This window comes from Pongo abelii, chromosome 20 (genome assembly GCF_028885655.2).
Source record: "Pongo abelii isolate AG06213 chromosome 20, NHGRI_mPonAbe1-v2.0_pri, whole genome shotgun sequence".
Taxonomy (NCBI): Eukaryota; Metazoa; Chordata; class Mammalia; order Primates; family Hominidae; genus Pongo; species Pongo abelii.
The window spans coordinates 50,964,765-50,983,945 of record NC_072005.2 but is presented as its reverse complement, the minus strand read 5'-3'; the positions used below and the strand labels follow the sequence as shown (position 1 = coordinate 50,983,945).

At 50.9% G+C, this 19,181-nt stretch overlaps 1 protein-coding gene across 1 annotated transcript; it reads right to left on the bottom strand.

Moving 5' to 3' along the window:
* Nucleotides 1-7,260: 7,260 nt before the first annotated feature.
* On the bottom strand, nucleotides 7,261-11,780 carry LOC100449125 (apolipoprotein C-I, acidic form). Its single transcript, XM_024238334.2, has 4 exons — nucleotides 11,735-11,780; nucleotides 11,528-11,605; nucleotides 10,634-10,769; nucleotides 7,261-7,422 (listed from the first exon to the last, which is right to left on the bottom strand). The coding sequence occupies exons 2-4, from the start codon at nucleotides 11,583-11,585 to the stop codon at nucleotides 7,365-7,367; spliced, it is 252 nt and encodes an 83-aa protein (XP_024094102.2). The 5' UTR covers nucleotides 11,586-11,605; nucleotides 11,735-11,780; the 3' UTR covers nucleotides 7,261-7,364.
* Nucleotides 11,781-19,181: the final 7,401 nt, after the last annotated feature.

Genomic DNA, 19,181 nt, shown 5'->3' with positions numbered 1-19,181 from the left:
AGTGTTGGGATTACAGGCGTGAGCCACCGCACCCGGCCATGTTGTTTGTATTTTACCACAATTATAAAAAAACAAAAACAGCCAGGTACTGTGGCAGGGGTTTGTAGCCCCAGCTACTCAGAAAGCTGTGGTAGGAGGATTCCTTGAGCCCAGGAGTTTGAGAGTCCAGCCTGGGCAACATAGTAAGACCCCGTCTCTTAAAAAAAAAAAAAAAGCTGGGCGCAGTGGCTCACGCCTGTAATCCCATCACTTTGGGAGGCTGAGGCGGGCAGGTCACAAGGTCAGGAGTTCGAGACCAGCCTAACCAACATGGTGAAACCCCCGTCTCTACTAAAAATACCAAAAAAAAAAAAAAAGTTAGCTGGGCATGGTGGTGGGCACCTGTAATCTCAGCTACTCAGGAGGCTGAGGCAGGAGAATTGCTTGAAACTGGGTGGTGGAGGTTGCAGTGAGCCGAGATCGTGCCATTGCACTCCAGCCTTGGCGACAGTGCGAGACTCAGTCTCAAAAAAAAAACAAAAAACAAAAAACAAGGGCCAGCATGGTGGCTCGTGCCTGTAATCCCTGGTGGGAGGATCACCTGAGCCCAGGAGTTAGACACTAGTTTGGGCAACATAGGGAGACCTCATCTCTACTAAAAATAAAAAAAAAAAATTTAGCTAGGCATGGTGGCATGCACCTGTAGTCCCAGCTACTTAGGAGGCCGAGGTGGGAGGATTGCTTGAAGTCTAGGAGTTCAAGGCTACAGTGAGCTATGATTGTACCATTGCACTACAGCCTGGGTGACGCTGTCTCCACAACAAACAAACAAAAGCCCAAAATAAAAAACAAAAACAAACCTACTATGTGTTGTGTTATGATTGGTGTGGGGTTCAGAGCCTGATTCTACCTGTTGCTTCCTTTCCTTTCTTTCCTTCCCTCCCTCCCTGCCTTCTTTGTTTTTTGAGACGGAGTCTTGCTCTGTCGCCCATGTTGGAGTGCAGTGGTGCGATCTCAGCTCACTGCAACCTCCATCTCCTGGGTTCAAGCAGTTCTCCTACCTGAGCCTCCCGAGTAGCTGGGACTACAGGCGCCTGCCACCACACCCAGCTAATTTTTGCATTTTTAGTATAGACAGGGTTTCACCACGTTGGCCAGGCTGGTCTTGAACTCCTGACCTCAGGCAATCCACACACCTCGGCCTCCCAAAGTGCTGGGATTACAGGTGTAAGCCACTGCGCCTGGCCTGTTTTTTTTTTCTTTTTGAGATGGAGTCTTGCTCAGTCACCCAGGCTGGAGTGCAATGACATGATCTCAGCTCACTTCAACCTCTGTCTCCCAGATTCAAGCAATTCTTCTGCCTCCACCTCCTGAGTAGCTGGGATTACAGGCGTCCGCCACTATGCCCAGCTAATTTTTGTATTTTTAGTAGAGATGGGGTTTCACCATGTTGGCCAGGCTGGTTACGAACTCCTGACCTCAAGTGATCCGCCTGCCTTGGCCTTCTAAAGTGCTGGGATTATAGGCGTGAGCCACCGCGCCTGGCCGACTCTACCTCTTTCTAGTGGTATGACCTGGTACAAGTTGCTTACCTGTCTGGGCCTATTTCTTCATCCATGAATGGGAGTCATGGACTATCTACCTCATAGGGTTGCCCGGGAGAGTAAAGATCGTGCACAGAAAATGCCGCATAGGTGCTCCGTCAACGCCAGCTACTGTTTAATTAGTGCGTGCTTCCCCAGCACACACTGTGTGGCAGGAACCATGGCAGGGCTTTTAGATGATTAATTTACTTAATTGCGGTGGGGCATGGTGGCTCATGCCTGTAATCCCAGCACTTTGCGGGGCTGAGGCAGGTGGATCACAAGGTCAAGAGACTGAGACCATCCTGGCCAACATGGTGAAACCCCATCTCTACTAAAAATACAAAAATTAGCTGGGTGTGGTGGCGGGCGCCTGTAGTCCTAACTACTCGGAGGATGAGGCAGGAGAATCGCTTGAACCCGGGAGGTGGAGTTGGCAGTGAGCCGAGATCACGCCACTGCACTCTAGCCTGGTGACAGAGTGAGACTCCATCTCAAAAAAAAAAAAAAAGAAAAAGAAAAAGAAAAAAAACACTTACTTATTTGCCACAAAAACCCTATCAGGTGGGCATCTTCATCATTTCCATTGTACAGATGGGGAAACAGGCCTCAGGGTGGGGGCGTAGCCACTTACTGACGACTCCTCAACCAGCAAGTGGTGGTTTTGAACCGGGACCCTCTCACACTACCTAACCAGGCCAGGACAACCTCTGCCCCCTCCACCAAAATCCAAGAGATCAAGGGGATGTTGGAAGTGGTATGGGCCCTGGGAGGTCTCTAACCTCTGCCACAGCTCCATGGTCAGCACGCAGGGAGGGCTATGTGTTTGCTGTTTGCTGCTTGCAATGTTTGCCCATCTCAGGGACAGGAACAGGCTGAAGGTCATTCAGAGTGGACTTCAGAGGCAGCACACAAACAGCTGCTGGAGGATAGGAACTAAGAGGTCGGAAGGGGGCAGGGTGGGCCCAAAAGCCCAAAAACAGCCTGCAACTCTGTTCTCTAAGTCACCAAGATCCAAAACCACTCTCAAATCTTTCTCTCTACCCCTGGATCCTTACCCTGGTCTGAATCCCACCCTCTCATCCCCCGAAACCCTGCACCCTCCTCCCTGCTAATCTTCTGGTGTCTCTAGCCACTCCCCTCCTGGCTGGATACTCTGGGTGATTGCAGGGAAGGCTGGGGTAAAAAAGAGTTTGAAATGTCCCTCCTAATGCATGTTGAAAAACTGAGTTATAATTCACATTCCATAAAATTTACCCTTTTTTTCTTTTTTTTTTTTTTTGAGATGGAGTCTCACTCTGTTGCCCAGGCTGGAGTGCAGTGGGGCAATCTCAGCTCACTGTAGCCTCTGCCCCCCAGGTTCAAGAAATTATCGTGCCTCAGCCTCCCAAGTAGCTGAGACTACAGGCACCCGCCACCATGCCTGGCTAATTTTTTAATTTTTAGTAAAGATGGGGTTTCACCATGTTGGTCAGGTTGGTTTTGAACTCTTGAGCTCAAGTGATCTGCCTGCCTCGGACTCCCAAAGTGCTGGGATTACAGGCATGAGCCACCATGTCCTGCTAAATTTACCCTTTTAAAGTGTACAGTTCAATGGTTTTTCCTATATTGGCAAGGTTGCATGATCATCAACAGTATCTAATTTGGAACATGGCTCACTGCAGCCTCAACCTCCCTGATTCAAAGCCATCCTCCTACCTCAGCCTCCCGAGTGGCTGGAACCACAGGTGTGCACCACCATGCCCAGCTAATTTTTTTTTTAGGAGGGATGGGGTCTTGATATGTTGCCCAGGCTGGTCTTGAACCTCTGAGCTGAAGCAATCCACCCACCTTGGCCTCTCAAAGGTTAGGATTACAGGCGTGCGCCACCATGTCTGGCAGGGGATGATTTTGGAAGAGAACTGGAGGAAGTGAGGAGGGAGCCAGCCAGATATCTGGACCCCTGGGGAAGAACATTCCAGGCAAGAGGAGTAGTAACTGCAAGGGCCCTGAGGTGGGAGCCTGCCCAGTACATTGGAGGAATAGCGAGGAGTTGCTTGTGAATGATGGAGAGAGAGGGATGAGGCGATCGTGGACTGGGTAGTGTCCCGTTAGTAGGCCTTTGGTAAGTTCTTCTGGGTTTACTCTGAGAGAATCAGGAGAGTTCTGAGCAGAGGAAGAGCATAATCTGACTTGAGGCTGGGCACGGTGGCTCATGCCTGTAACCCCAGCACTTTGGGAGGCCGAGGAGGGTAGATCGCTGGAGCTGGGGAGTTCGAGACCAGCCTGGGCACATGGCGAAACCCCGTCTCTACTACAAATACAAAAATTAGCTGGGTGTGGTGGCACACACACACCTGTAGTCCCAGCTACTCGGGAGGCTGAGCAGGAGAATCGCTTGAACCTGGGAGGCAGAGGTTGCAGTGGGCTGAGATGGTGCCACTGTACTCCAGCCTGGGCAACAGAGTGAGACTCCACCTCAAAAAACAAAAAAAAAAAACAAAAAATCTGACTTGAGTTCTCACAGCCTGCTGAGTGAGAAGAAAGGAGAGTATAGGAGTTTGGAGGGTGGATTTTGGGGGAGAAGGGGATGCATTAATCCCAGAGAGTAATATTTATACATTTATTTATTCTCTTTCTTTCTTCTTTTTTTGGTAGAGACGGTGTCTCACCATGTTACCCAGGCTGGTCTCGAACTCCTGACCTCAACTGATCCTCCCATCTCAGCCTTCCAAAGTGCTGGGATAACAGGCATAAGACACTATGCCCAGGTTCAGGATTTCTTTCTTTTTTTTTTTTCCTGAGACAGAATCTCACTCTGTCATCCAGGCTGGAGTGCATGGCGCAATATTGGCTCACTGAAAGCTCTGCCTCCCGGGTTCACGCCATTCTCCTGCCTCAGCCTCCTGAATAGCTGGGACTACAGGCTCCCGCCACGATGCCCGGCTAATTTTTTGTATTTTTAGTACAGACAGTGTTTCACCATGTTAGCCAGGATGATCTCGATCTCCTGACCTTGTGATCCACCTGCCTCGGCCTCCCAAAGTGTGGGGATTACAGGTGTGAGCCACTGCGCTCGGCCCAGGATTTCCTTTTATGTTTTGAGATGGAGTCTTGCTCTGATGCCCAGGCTGGAGTGCAGTGGCATGGTCTCAGCTCACTGCAGTCTCTACTTCCTGGTTCAAGCGATTCTCACGCCTCAGCCTCCCAAGTAGCTGGGATTACAGGCCCACGCCACCATGCCTGGCTAATGTTTGTATTTTTAGTAGAGATAGGGTTTCACCATGTTGGCCAGGATAGTCTCCAACTCCTGGCCTCGAGTGATCCTCCTGCCTTGGCATCCCAAAGTGCTGAGATTACAGGTGGGAGCCATCATGCCTAGCTTCAGGATTTCCTTTTTTTTTTTTTTTTTTTTTTGGAGATGGAGTTTTGCTCTTGCTCTTGTTGCCCAGGCTGGAGGGCAACGGTGCCATCTCCGCTCACTGCAACCTCTGCCTCCCGAGTTCAAGTGATTCTTCTACCTCAGCCTCTTGAGTAGCTGGGTTTACAGGCACCCATCATCATGCCTGGCTAATTTTTTTTGTATTTTTAGTAGAGATGGGGTTTCGCCATGTTGGCCTGGTTGGTCTCGAATTCCTGGCCTCAAGTGATCCTCCTGCCTCGGCCTCCCAAAATGCTGGGATTACAAGGGTGAGCCACCGAGCCCGGCCTCAGGGTTTCCTTTTTAAGGATGTGTTACATTCCATTGCATGTATAGACCACATTTCCTTGACCCATTCATCTGTTGATAAACATTTAGGTTGTTTCCATATCTTGGGTATTGAGCAGACCTGCAGTGAACATGGGAGGGCAGGTATCTCTTCAAGGTCCTGATTTCAATTCTTTTGAATAAATACCCAGAAATGAGACTGCACGATCATTTGGTAGTTATATTTTTAATGTTTTGAGGAACCCCCATACTGTTTTCCACAGTGGCTGCAGTGTTTGGTGTTCCCACTAGCATTGTAGGAGTCCCTTATGTATTTTGAATATTAACCCCTTATTAGATATATGGCTTACAAATATTGTTCTTATGAAATCTTAAGCTGGGCGCAGTGGCTCACACCTGTAGTCCCAACACTTTGGGATGCCAAGGCAGGCGGATCACTTGATGTCAGGAGTTCAAGACTAGCCTGGCCAACATGGCGAAACTCCGTCTCTACTAAAAATACAACAAAAGTAGCCAGGCGTGGTGGCACATGCCTGTAATCCCAGCTACTTAGGAGGCTGAGGCAAAAAAATCACTTGAATTTGGGAGGCAGAGGTTGCAGTGAGCAGAGATCGCGTCACTGCACTTCAGCCTGGGTGACAGAGCCAAACTCCATCTCAAAAAAAAAAATTTTTTTTTTACGTAGGGTTGTTTTGCATGTGCATGTGGTTTAATTTTACATAAAAGCCAGGCACAGTGGCTCACGCCTATAATCCCAACACTTTGGGAGGCCAAGGCAGGAGGACTGCTTGAATCCAGGAGTTGGAGACCACCCTGGCCAACATGATGAAACGCTGTCTCTACTAAAAATACAAAAATTAGCTGGGTGTGGTGGCACACACCTGTAATCCCAGATACTAGGGAGGCTAAGGCAGGAGAATATGTTGAACCCAGGAGGCAGAGGTTGCCGTGAGCCGAGATCACGCCCCTGCACTCCAGCCTGGGGGACAGAGTGAGACTCCGTCTCAAGAGAAAAAAAAAAAGGCCAGGTGCGGTGGCTCATGCCTGTAATCCCAGCACTTTGGGAGGCTGGGGCAGGCGGATCATGTGAAGTCAGGAGTTCGAGACCAGCCTGATCAACATGGAGAAACCTCGTCTCTACTAAAAATACAAAAATTAACCAGGTGTGGTGGCACGCGCCTGTAATCCTAGCTACTTGGGAGGCTGAGGCAGGAGAATCCCTTGAACCTGGGAGGCGGAGGTTGCAGTGAACTGAGATTGTGCCATTGTACTCCAGCCTGGGCAAGAGGAGTGAAACTGTTTCAAAACAAAACAAAACAAAACAAAAAACCTCAGCCCCTCATCTCGGGTAGACCACACCAGGAAAAGTGTAGCATAGTGACATTGCCAGGCTGAGGGTTCAATCTAGTTCCAGTTCTCTACTTCCTGGCTGTGTGACCTTATGCAAGTAGCCTCACCTCGCTGGGCCTCAATGCCCTTATGGGATTATTAAGTCCCAGTTTGCAAGGTTCTTAGGAAGATTCTTTTGAGACCATGGAGTTAAAACATCCTTAGCACAGGGCAAGTAGATGGGGCATTGGAGGGCTTTTGAGGAGTCCCTAAGATTCAGCCCCTGCCCTCTCCCACAGCCCCTACTCTCTCCGGCACCCCTGCCCCACAGTGAAGAAGCAGTCAGACAGAATTTTCTTTTCTTTTCTTTTTTTTTTTTGACACGGAGTCTGGCTCTTGTCACCCAGGCTGCAGTGCACTGGCGTGATCTCAGCTCACTGCAAGCTCCATCTCCCGGTTCCAACGATTCTCCTGCCTCAGCCTCCTGAGTAGCTGGGACTACAGGCGCCTGCCACCACGCTCGGCTAATTTTTTTGTATTTTTAGTAGAGACGGGATGTCACCGTGTTAGCCAGGATGGGCTCGATCTCCTGACCTTGTGATCCGCCCGCCTCAGCCTCCCAAAGTGCTGAGATTACAGGCGTCAGCCACCACGCCTGGCCAGAGAGAATTTTCTATAGGATTTTTATTGGTCACACCCGGGGCCACATGGAGGGCGTCCTCAGCACAGGCGCTGGGGTGTGGGAAATTTCAGAGCCCCCTCCTGGGATGTCACCCTTCAGGAACTCATGAGTCAATCTTGAGTTTCTCCTTCACTCTCCGAAATGTCTCTGAAAACCAATCCCTGTGGGGAGGAATAAGGAAGGGGGTCACTGTGTGCAGCTACCTCCCAGGCTGTTCAAATTCTACCTGCTACCTAACTCCCACCTCTTCCCCTTGCTGAATCTCCATCACCACTGTCTGTGGGATTAGGAGGACCGCTGGGCTGGGTGGGCCAACTTCTGTGCCTCAGTTTCCCAGATGGACCAGAGCACGTTGAAGTCTAAACACTTCACCCTTGGCTGGGCATTTGGCTCACGCCTGTAATCCCAACACTTTGGGAGGCCGAGGCAGGCAGATCACTGGAGGTCAGGAGTTCGAGACCAGCCTGGCCAACATGGCGAAACCCCGTCTCTACTAAATTACAAAAATTAGCCACCCATGGTGGTGCACGCCTGTAATCCCAGCTACTCAGGAGGCTGAGGCAGGAGAATTGCTTGAACCTGGGAGGTGGAGATTACAATGAGCTGAGATCACACCACCGTGTTCCAGCCTAGGCAACAGAGCGTGACTCTGTCTCAAAAAAAAAAAAAAAAGAAAAGAAAAGAAAAGAAAACTTCACTCTGGCCTGGCTTTCAAGGCCTTTCATCTCTTGCTACCAACTCTTTCTTCCAGCCTGCCCTTGCCCTATCTGTTCCCCTACTCATTCAAAGGTACTTTCCAGCCTCCCTGCGCATGCTCAGGCTGTTCCCCTGCCTGGCATGCCACCTGCTCTTGATTATTGATTGACCTTCTTGACTCAGGACCTTTGCCTCTCCCTCCAAACAATCAATCTTTCTTTCTTTTTTTTTTTTTTTTTGAGACGGAGTTATGCCCTTGTTGCCCAGGCTGGAGTGCAATGGCGCAATCTCAGCTCACTGCAACCTCCAGCTCCCAGGTTCAAGCTATTCTCCTGCCTCATCATCCTGAGTAGCTGGGATTACAGGCATGCACCACCATGCCTGGCTAATTTTTTGTATTTTTTTTTAGAAGTGACAGGGTTTCTCCTTGTTGGTCAGGCTGGTCTCAAACTCCCGACCTCAGGTGATCTGCCCGCGTCAGCCTCCCAAAGTGCTGGGATTACAGGCATGAGCCACCGTGCCTGGCCTAATTTTGTATTTTTAGTAGAGACAGGGGTTTCTCTGTGTTGGTCAGGCTGGTCTCGAACTCCCGACCTCAGGTGATCCACCTGCCTTGGCTTCCCAACGTGCTGGAATTACAGGCGTGAGCCACTGTACCTGGCCTCCAAACAGTCTTTCTAAGTTTAGGCCTGGCTAGATTTTCCCTTCCTCCCTCCCTCCCTTCCTTCTTTCTTTTTTTTTTTTTTTTTTTTTTGGATGAGACAGGGTCTCATTCTGTTACCCAGGCTGGAATGCAGTGGCACAAACATAGCTCACTGCAGCCTCAACCTCCTGGGCTCAAGGGATCCTCTTGCTTCAGCCTCCCAAGTAGCTGGGACTACAGGTGTGTGCCATCACGCCTTGGTAATTTTTTGTATTTCTAGTAGAGATGGGGTTCTCGAACTCCTGACCTCAAGTGATCCACTCACCTCAGCCTTCCGAAGTGCTGGGATTACAGGTGTGAGCCACCGCGCTCGGCATGTTCTTCACTGTTTTATTCCCCACATTGAAACAGTTTCCAGCACTTAGCAGATGCTCAATAAATATGTGTTAAGGAACGAATGACTCTCTAACTTGCCAAAGGGAGCAAGTGTGGATTTGAAGATGTACTGAGCATTTACAATGTGCCAGACACCCTATAGGCCTTCTCCTTTACTTCCCCCACAGAACCACCATTTCACAGGAGAGGAAACTGAGGCTCACAGTAATGCCTCTCTCTTAAGATCACACAGGGAGTAAGGGGCTCTATGCCAGCCTCGGAACCCAGGTCCGACCAAGCTTGGGTCCTTCATTACCCCACAAGACCATCTTTTTTTTTTTTCCAATTTTTTTTTTTTTTTTTTTTTTGAGACATGGATTCGCTCTTCTTGCCAAGGCTGGAGTGCAATGGCATTATCTCAGCTCACTGCAACCTCCGCCTCCCAGGTTCAAGTGATTCTCCTGCCTCAGCCTCCCAAGTAGCTGGGAATAGAGGCATGCACCATCATGCCTGACTAATTTTGTATTTTTAATAGAGACGGAGTTTCTCCATGTTGGTCAGGCTGGTCTCAAACTCCCGACCTCAGGTGATCTGCCCAACTTGGCCTCGAACTCCCGATCTCAGGTGATCTGCCCAACTCGGCCTCCCAAAGTGCTGGCATTACAAGCATGAGCTATCGCACCGGGGCTGGCTTGCTTTGTTTTTTTTTTGTTTTTTGTTTTTTTTTTAAATAGAGACAGGATCGCCGGGCATGGTGGCTCACGCCTATACTCCCAGCACTTTGGGAGGCTGAGGCGGGTGGATCACAAGGTCAGGAGTTCAAGACCAGCCTGGCCAAGATGGTGAAACCCCGTCTCTACTAAAAATACAAAAAAATTAGCCAGATGTGGTGGTGGGCGCCTGTAATCCTAGCTACTCAGGAGACTGAGGCAGAGAATTGCTTGAACTGGGGAGGTAGAGGTTGCAGTGAGCCAAGATGGCGCCACTGCACTCCAGCCTGGGTGACAGAGCGAGACTCTGTCTCAAAAAAAAAAAAAATAGAGACAGGATCTTGCCATGTTAGCCAGGCTGGTCTCAAACTCCTAGGCTCCAGCAATCCTCTCACAGTGCTGGGATTACAGGTGTGAGCCACCGTACCTAAGCAAGACCATCTTTTTTTTTTTTCTTTTGCGACAGAATGTTGCTTTGTCACCCAGGCTGGAGTGCAGTGGTGCAATCTTGGCTCACTGTAACCCCCACCTTACTGGTGCAAGCAATTCCCCTGCCTCAGCCTCCCGAGTAGCTGGGATTACAGGTGCACGCCACCAGGTCAGGCTAATTTTTTGTGCTTTAGTAGAGACAGGGTTTCACCATGTTGGCCAGGCTGGTCTCAAACTCCTGATCTCAGGCAATCCGCCCGCCTAGGCCTCCCAAAGTGTTGGGATTATAGGCGTGAGCCACGGCGCCCAGCCCAAGACCATCTTTTAAAATGTGGTCTGGATGGGAGTCTGGGAAACTGTCCCTGATGTCTGAGATCCTTGAGATCTAGCTGTGTGACCAGAAGGATGCTGTCAGCCTCTCTGGGACTTGTTTTCTTTTCAATCTGTTCATCTTGGACATCCTCCAGGGCTCCACACAAACACACCCCAGCCCTCCCGTGCCCTGGGAAGGGTTCTAACCACATCTTGGCAGGAAGTTCACTCTGTGTGATGCGGTTGATGAATTCCCGAGTGTTGTCCTCCAGGGTCTTTCCTAACTCCTCCAGGCCATCAAAGGGGTTGGAGACGTCCGGAGCCCCCTGGGCTGGGGCTGGGCCTGCCAGGAAGATGGGCAGGGGTGCAAAATTTGGTTGTTATTGTTTTTTTTTTTCTGAGATGGAGACTTGCCGTGTCAAATGGTGCGATCTCGGCTCACTGCAACCTCCACCTCCTAGGTTCAAGCAGTTCTCCTGCCTCAGCCTCCCAAGTAGCCAAGCGCGCACCACAATGCCTGGCTAACTATTTTGTATTTTTAGTAGAGACGGGGTTTCACCATGTAGGCCAGGCTGGTTTCGAACTCCTGACCTCAAGTGATCTGCCCGCCTCAGCCTTCCAAAGTGCTGGGATTACAGGCATGAGCCGCCGCGCCCCGCCAAAAATTTGTTATTGGAACCCCCTTGGGGTGGGATCCCGGGGATAGATAAGGAGATCCTCGGGGATCATGTGGTTAGAATGGTGAGGATACTGGAGTGACCGCGTGGGGCTCAAGCCGCTGGGAATTGCCTTATTCAGCACTGACCTCCTGCCGCAGCCCATCGCCCCATCACCCACTTTCAAGGCTGTAGAAAGAGGACAGCCAATCCCAGAGGTGTGGGGGGTCCGTACGTCATCGGTTGCTAGGGCTCTCCTGGGCAGATTTGGCGCCTGCGGGACTCAGCCTGGGAGAACCTGGAGACCCACCCGACCACGATGGGGCAACCACGACCCAGAAGGGCCCCAGAGCTCTCAGAGGTCCTCTAAGCCGGGACCCCAGGCCTGTAGCCACCTTCACTCTTCCAAATCTCCAGCTCCGCAATTCTCCCATCCCACTTTTACCTTCCAAGACCATCGACAGAACCACCACCAGGACCGGGAGCGACAGGAAGAGCCTCATGGCGGGGCCGGAGGGGCACTCTGGAGGCAGAGGCAGGGGTTCAGGGGATCAGTGGCACCCTCCTCCCTCCCTCCCACGATTCCCTCATCTCCCTTTTTGAGTTCTTGCAGAGTGGAGGCGGGTGTCCCTCCCAGGCACTCAACACCAACCTGAAACCTTGCTGGAGGGCTTGGTTGGGAGGTCCTGTCCTGCCCTCAGGACCTTTATCAGGCTGGGGAGGGGGCGGGGCAGGTTGATGTTGATCTCCCTCCTCCTGAGCCTTCCCCTGGAAGATTGCCTCCTTCTGCCCACCCAGGTTTTTCTCCTCTACCCCTGGCCCGTGGGCGTTGGGGTCAGGTGGGGTCCTGGGCATTTCCCTTAGCTCCGAAGCCCTTTACCGTTCAGCACCCTCACCTCCCAATCTCTCTGACTCTGTGGGGTCCTCAGACTACCATAGCCCCTTTCCCCACTCAGAGGACAGCCTCGTCCTGTCCCTGTAGCCATCTTCCCTCAGGGGTCTCCCAGTAATAACCCTGTGATCTCATCCCCTCATTCACACCGTGTCCCTAGATCACCTCTTTCCCTCACTTCCCCTCTTAGCAAGCCTCCTCAGCCCCAACAACTTTTCCTTTATGTCGCTGGGGTCTCCCAGTTGGCCCCGCACCCCTACCCTGCGTGCCACCTCCAATTTCTTTCAGACCAGCCCTTGAAACACCCCAGACCACCGTGATATTCTCTGGGCTCTTAACTTGATGATTCTCAGTCTCCCTTTTTTGCGAAGGGAAGGGGTCGCCCTAGCTGGACGACACTAAAAACCTCACCTGCATTGGCCAGGCGTGGTGGCTCATGCCTGTAATCCCAGCACTTTGGGAAGCTGAGGAGGGAGGATCGCTTGAGCCCAGGAGTTAAGAGACCAGCCTGGGCAACATAGGGAGACCTCATCTCTACAAAAAAATTCAAAAATTAGCCGAGCGTGGTGGCGCACGCCTGTAGTCCCAGCTACTCAAGAGGCTGAGGTAGGTAGATTGCTTGAGCCCAGGAGTTCGAGGCTGCAGTGAGCTGTGATTGCGCCACTGCACTCCAGCCTGGTGGGACAGAGTGAGATCCCATCTCAAAAAATTAAAACCCTCAGCTGCAAAGCTCTGAGTGTATGCCCCTTCTTCCCTTCCACCGGGCCTCACCCCCTTTGGCTGGCTACCTCCCCCCAACACTCTATCTGCTCTTATTCACCCTCTGACGCCCCTCCTGGCACCAAGCCTGCTTCCCACCATCACCACATCCGTCCCCCAGGGCTGGAGTCCAATTCTTTCCCCACCAGCTGCCTTTGACCGCCAGTGACCCTGGCAGCTGGTGGGGAGGGTGTCCTCGGCCCAGCCTCAGACTCTAGTTCGGCTGGCCTTGTGCCCCCACAACCACGTGTCAGCCTGGCGGTAGGGGGATGGTTGTGAAAAGGACAGCATAGACAAGACCCTGGCAGGATTGCAACATCCCTCTGGCCAGCTCAGAGCTTCCAGTCCCTGTCAGCCCCAGGGGCCCCCCTACTTCCTCAACTAAGCTCAGCATTCCCCAAACATCCACCTAGATGTCTGCTTCCCCGATCCCACAAGAATAGAATAACAATGCTCCTGGTTTTCCAACCTCATCCTCCCCTCTGCTATAGGGGTTTCTGTTTAATAGATGGGGAAACTGTCACACAACCAAGAACATCCAGTAGGGCTCAGTGAGGGGCAAAGAGGGGGCTACTGACTGGGCGTGGTGGCTCATGCCTATAATCCCACCACTTTGGGAAGCTGAGGCAGGAGGATCTGCTTGAGCCCAGGAGTTTGACACCAGCCTGGGCAACATAGTAAGACACTATCTCTAGAAAAAAATTAAAAATTTGGCCAGGTGCAGTGGCCCACGCCTGTAATCTGAGCACTTTGTGAGGCCTAGGTGGGTGGATCATTTGAGGTCAGGAGTTCTAGACCAGCCTGACCAACATGGTGAAACCCCGTCCCTGTCAAAAATAGAAAAAATTAGCCGGGTGTGGTGGCACAGGCCTGTAATCCCAGCTACTTGGGAAGCTGAGGCTGACCAACATGGAGAAACCCCATCTCTACTAAAAATAGAAAATTAGGCAGGCGTGGTGGCACATGCTTGTAATCCCAGCTATTTGGGAGGCTGAGGCAGGGGGAGGTTGTGGTGAGATGAGATTGTGTGACTGCACTCCAGCCTGGGCGACAGAGCAGACCTCCATCTCAAAACAACAACAACAACAAAAAAACACCAAACTTGTTTATTTGCCACAAAAACCCTATCAGATGGGCATCTTTATCATTTCCATTGTACAGATGGGGAAACAGGCTTCGGGGTGGGGGCGTAGCCACTTACTGACGACTCCCCAACCAGCAAGTGGTTTTGAACCCGGACCCTCTCACACTACCTAAACCACGCCAGGACAACCTCTGCTCCTCTCCACCAAAATTCCAAGAGGTCGAGTGGATGTTGGAGATGGCATGGGCCCAGGGAGGTCCCTGACCTCTGCCCCAGCTCCAGGGTCAGCAGGCAGGGAGGGCTGTGTGTTTGCTGTTTGCTTCTTGCAATGTTTGCCCATTTTAGGGACAGGAGCAGGCTGAAGGTTGTTCAGGGTGGACTTCAGAGGCAGCACACAAACAGCTGCTGGAGGATGGGAACTGAGGGGTTGGAAGGGGGCGGGGGTGAGCCCAGAAACTCCTGTGTGCCTCTGAGCCTGCAGCTCTGTTCTCTAAGTCACCAAGCCCCCAAACCACTCTCATCTCTTTCTCTCCATCCCTGGGTCCTGGCCCTGGTCTGAATCCCATCCCTTCATTCCCCCAATCCCTACGCCCTCCTCCCTGCTAAACTTCTGGTGTCTCTAGCCACTCCCCTCCTGGCTGGATACTCTGGGTGATGGTAGGAAAGTCTGGGGTAAAAAAGAGTTTGAAATGTCCCTCCTAACGCATGCTGAAAAATTGAATTATAATTCACATTCCATAAAATTTACCCTTTTATTTATTTTTTTGAGATGGAGTCTCACTCAGTTGCCCAGGCTGGAGTGCGGTGGTGGAATCTAGGCTCACTGTAGCCTCCACCCCCCAGGTTTAAGCGATTCTCGTGCCTCAGCCTCCCAAGTAGCTGAGACTACAGGCACCCACCACCACGCCTGGCTAATTTCTTAATTAATTTTTTTTTTTTTGAGACGGAGTTTCACTCTTGTTGCCCAGGCTGGAGTACAATGGTGTGATCTCGGCTCACCACAACCTCTGCCTCCCGGGTTCAAGCAATTCTCCTGCCTCAGTCTCCGGAGTAGCTGGGATTACAGGCATGCACCACCATACCCGGCTAATTTTTTGTATTTTTAGTAGAGATGGGGTTTCTCCATGTTGGTCAGCCTGGTCTCGAACTCCCAGCCTCAGGTGATCTGCCCTCCTCCGACTCCAAAAGTGCTGGGATTACAGACATGAGCCACCGTGTCCAGCTAAATTTACCCTTTGAAAATGTACAGTTCAATGGTTTTTCCTATATTGGCAAGGTTGCATGATCATCAACAGTATCTAATTCAGAACATGGCTCACTGCAGCCTCAACCTCCCTGATTCAAAGCCATCCTCCTACCTCAGCCTCCTGTGTGGCTGGAACCCCAAGGTGTCCACTACCATGCTCAGCTAATTTTTTTTTTTTTTTTTTTTTAGGATGGATGGGGTCTTTCTATTGCCCAGGCTGATCTTAAACTCCTGAGCTGAAGCAATCCACCCACTTTGGCCTCTCAAAGGTTAGGGTTCCAGGCGTGTGCCACCATGTCTGGCAGGGGATGATTTTGGAAGAGAAATGGAGGAAGTGAGGAGGGAGCCAGGCAGATATCTGGATCCCTGGGGAAGAACATTCCAGGCAAGAGGAGTAGTAACTGCAAGGGCCCTGAGGTGGGAGCCTGCCCAGTACATTGGAGGAATAGCAAAGAGTTGCTTGTGAGTGATGGAGAGAGAGACAGGGATGAGGCGATCATGGACAGGGTAGTGTCCCATTTGTAGGCCTTGGTAAGTGTTTCTGGGTTTACTCTGAGAGAATCAGGAGAGTTCTGAGCAGAGGAAGAGCATAATCTGACTTGAGGCCGGGCATGGTGGCTCATGCCTGTAACCCCAGCACTTTGGGAGGCCGAGGAGGGCTGATTGCTAGAGCTCGGGAGTTCGAGACCAACCTGGGCAACATGGTGAAACCCGTCTCTACTACAAATACAAAAATTAGGTGGGTGTGGTGGCACACACACACCTGTAGTCCCAGCTACCCAGGAGGCTGAGCAGGAGAATCGCTTGAACCTGGGAGGCAGAGGTTGCAGTGAGCTGAGATGGTGCCACTGTACAGGCTGGGCAATAGCGTGAGACTCTGTCTCAAAAAACAAAAAAACAAAAAATCTGACTTGAGTTCTAACAGGCTGCTGAGTGAGAAGAAAGGTGAGTATAGGAGTTTGGAGGGTTGATTTGGGGGAGAAGGGGATGCATTAACCCCAGAGAGTAATATTTATACATTTATTTATTCTCTTTCTTCTTTTTTTGGTAGAGACGGTGTCTCACCATGTTACCCAGGCTGGTCTCGAACTCCTGGCCTCAAGTGATCCTCCCACCTCAGCCTTCCAAACTGCTGGGATTACAGGCGTAAGCCACTGTGCCCAGTTTCAGGATTTCCTTTTATGTTTTGAGATTGAGTCTTGCTCTGATGCCCAGGCTGGAGTGCAGTGGCATGATCTCGGCTCACTGCAGCCTCCACCTCCTGGGTTCAAGCAATTCTCACGCCTCAGCCTACTGAGTAGCTGGGATTACAGGCACATGCCACCATGCCTGGCTAATTTTTTGTATTTTTAGTAGAGACAGGGTTTCACCATGTTGGCCAGGATGGTCTCCAACTCCTGGCCTCGAGTGATCCTCCTGCCTTGGGATCCCAAAGTGCTAGGATTACAGGCTTGAGCCACCGAGCCTGGCTTTAGGAGTTCCTTTTTTTTATTTTTATTTTTTGAGACGGAGTTTTGTTCTTGTTGCCTAGGCTGGAGTGCAATGGCGTGATCTCTGCTCAGTGCAACCTCTGCCTCCTGGGTTCAAGTGATTCTCCTGCCTCAGCCTCTTGAGTAGCTGGGTTTACAGGCACCCGCCACCATGCCTGGCTGATTTTTTTTGTATTTTTAGTAAAGACGGGGTTTCACCATGTTGGCCAGGATGGTCTCCAACTCCTGGCCTCAAGTGATCCTCCTGCCTCGGCCTCCAAAAGTGCTGGGATTACATGCGTGAGCCACAGAGCCCGGCCTCAGGGTTTCCTTTTTAAGGATGCGTTACATTCCATTGCATGTATAGACCACATTTCCTTGACCCATTCATCTGTTGATAAACATTTAGGTTGTTTCCATATCTTGGGTATTGAGCAGACCTGCAGTGAACATGGGAGGGCAGGAATCTCTTCAAGGTCCTGATTTCAATTCTTTTGAATAAATACCCAGAAGTTGGATTGCTGGATCATTTGGTAGTTCTATCTTTAATGTTTTGAGGAAATCCCATACTGTTTTCCACAGTGGCTGCGGTGTTTGATGTTCCAACTAGGATTGTATATTATACATTTTGAATTTTTTTTTTTTTTTTGAGATGGAGTCCCACTCTGTCTCCCAGGCTGGAGGGCAGTGGTGCAATCTTGGCTCACTGCAACCTTCAACTCCTGGGTTCAAGGGATTCTCTTGCCTCAGCCTCCCAAGCAGCTGGGATTACAGGCATGTGCCACCCCACCCGGCTAATTTTTTTGTATTTTTAGTAGAGACAGGGTTTCACCATGTTGGCCAGGCAGGTCTCGAACTCTTAACTTCAGGTGATCCGCCTGCCTCAGCCTCCCAAAGTGCTGGGATTACAGGCATGAGCCACCTCACCCAGCCTGAATATTAACCCGTTATTAGATATGTGGCTTACAAATATTTTTCTTATGAAATCTTCAGCTGGGCGCGGTGGCTCACACCTGTAATCCCAGCACTTTGGGAGGCCAGGATGGGTGGATCACTTAAGGCCAGGAGTTTGAGACCAGCCTGGCCAACATGGCGAAATTCCGTCTCCACTAAAAATACAAAAAAATTAGCTGGGCGTGGTGACACATGCCTATAATCCCAGCTACTCAGGAGGCTGAGGCAGGAGAATCCCTTGAACTCAGGTGGTGGAGGTTGCAAGGCTGCAGTGAGTGGAGATCGTGCAACTGCACTCCAGCCTGGGTGACAGGGCCAGACTCCATCTCAAAAAAAAAAAAAAAAAAAAAAGTCTTTTTTTTAAATTTATTTATTTTGAGACGGAGGCTTGCTCTGTCATCCAGGCTGGAGTGCAGTGGCGCGATCTCGGCTCACTTCAAGTTCCGTCTCCCGGGTTCATGCTATTCTCCTGCCTCAGCCTCCTGAGTAGCTGCGACAACAGGCGCCCGCCACCACGCCTGATTAATTTTTTGTGTTTTTAGTAGAGACAGGGTTTCACTATGTTAGCCAGGATGGTCTCGGTCTCCTGACCTCGTGATCCGCCCACCTCGGCCTCCCAAAGTGCTGGGATTACAGGTGCGAGCCACTGCGCCCGGCAAAAAGAAACCTTAATTACATAGGGTTGTTTCTCATGTGTATGTGGTTTAATTTTACATAAGAGCCAGGCACAGTGGCTCACGCCTGTAATTCTAATACTTTGGGAGGCCAAGGCAGGAGGCTTGCTTAAGCCCAGGAGTTGGAGACCAGCCCGGCCAACATGATGAAACCCCGTCTCTACTAAAAATACAGAAATTAGCTGGGTGTGGTGGCATGTGCCTGTAAATCCCAGCTACTTGGGAGGCTGAAGCAGGAGAATCTCTTGAACCTGGGAGGTGGAGGTTGCAGTGAGCTGAGATCATGCCACTGTACTCCATCCTAGGGGAGAGAGTGACAGTCTGCCTCAAAACAAAAACAAAAACAAAAAAAACCTCAGCCCCTCATCTCGGGTAGACCACACCAGGAAAAGTGTAGCATAGTGACATTGCTAGGCTGAGGGTTCAATCTAGTTCCAGTTCTCCACTTCCTGGCTGTGTGACCTTATACAAGTAACTTCACCTCTCTGGGCCTCAATGTCCTTATGGGATTAATAAGGCCCAGTTTGCAGGGTTCTTAGAAAGATTCTTTTTTTTTTTTTTTTTTTGAGACAGAGTTTCGCTCTTGTTGCCCAGGCTGGAGTGCAGTGGCGCAATTTTGGCTCACTGCAACCTCCGCCTCCCGGGTTCAAGCAATTCTCCTGCCTCAGCCTCCCGAGTAGCTGGGATTACAGGCATGTACCACCACACCCGGCTAATTTTGTATTTTTAGTAGAGATGGGGTTTCTCCATGTTGAGGCTGGTCTCGAACTCCTGACCTCAGGTGATCCACCCGCCTCGGCCTCCCAAAGTGTTGGGATTACAGGCGTGAGCCACCGCGCCCGGCTAGGAAGATTCTTTTGAGACCACGGAGTTAAAACATTCTCAGCACAGGGCAAGTAGATAGGGTATTGGAGGGCTTGTGAGGAGTCCCTAAGGTTTAGCCCCTGCCCTCTCCCACAGCCCCTGCCCTCTCTGGAACCCCTTACCCTCTCCCGCAGCCTCTTCCCCAAAGTAAAGAAGC

Bases quoted from the DNA above. Each gene is read 5' to 3' on its own strand.
- LOC100449125 (XM_024238334.2), bottom strand. From the start codon at position 11,585: ATGAGGCTCTTCCTGTCGCTCCCGGTCCTGGTGGTGGTTCTGTCGATG. The intron at 10,770-11,527 runs GTAAAAGTGGGA...TCTTCCTGGCAG, and splicing joins TCTGTCGATGGTCTTGGAAG to GCCCAGCCCCAGCCCAGGGG. The intron at 7,423-10,633 runs GTTAGAACCCTT...TCCTCCCCACAG, and splicing joins GAACTTCCTGCCAAGATGTG to GGATTGGTTTTCAGAGACAT.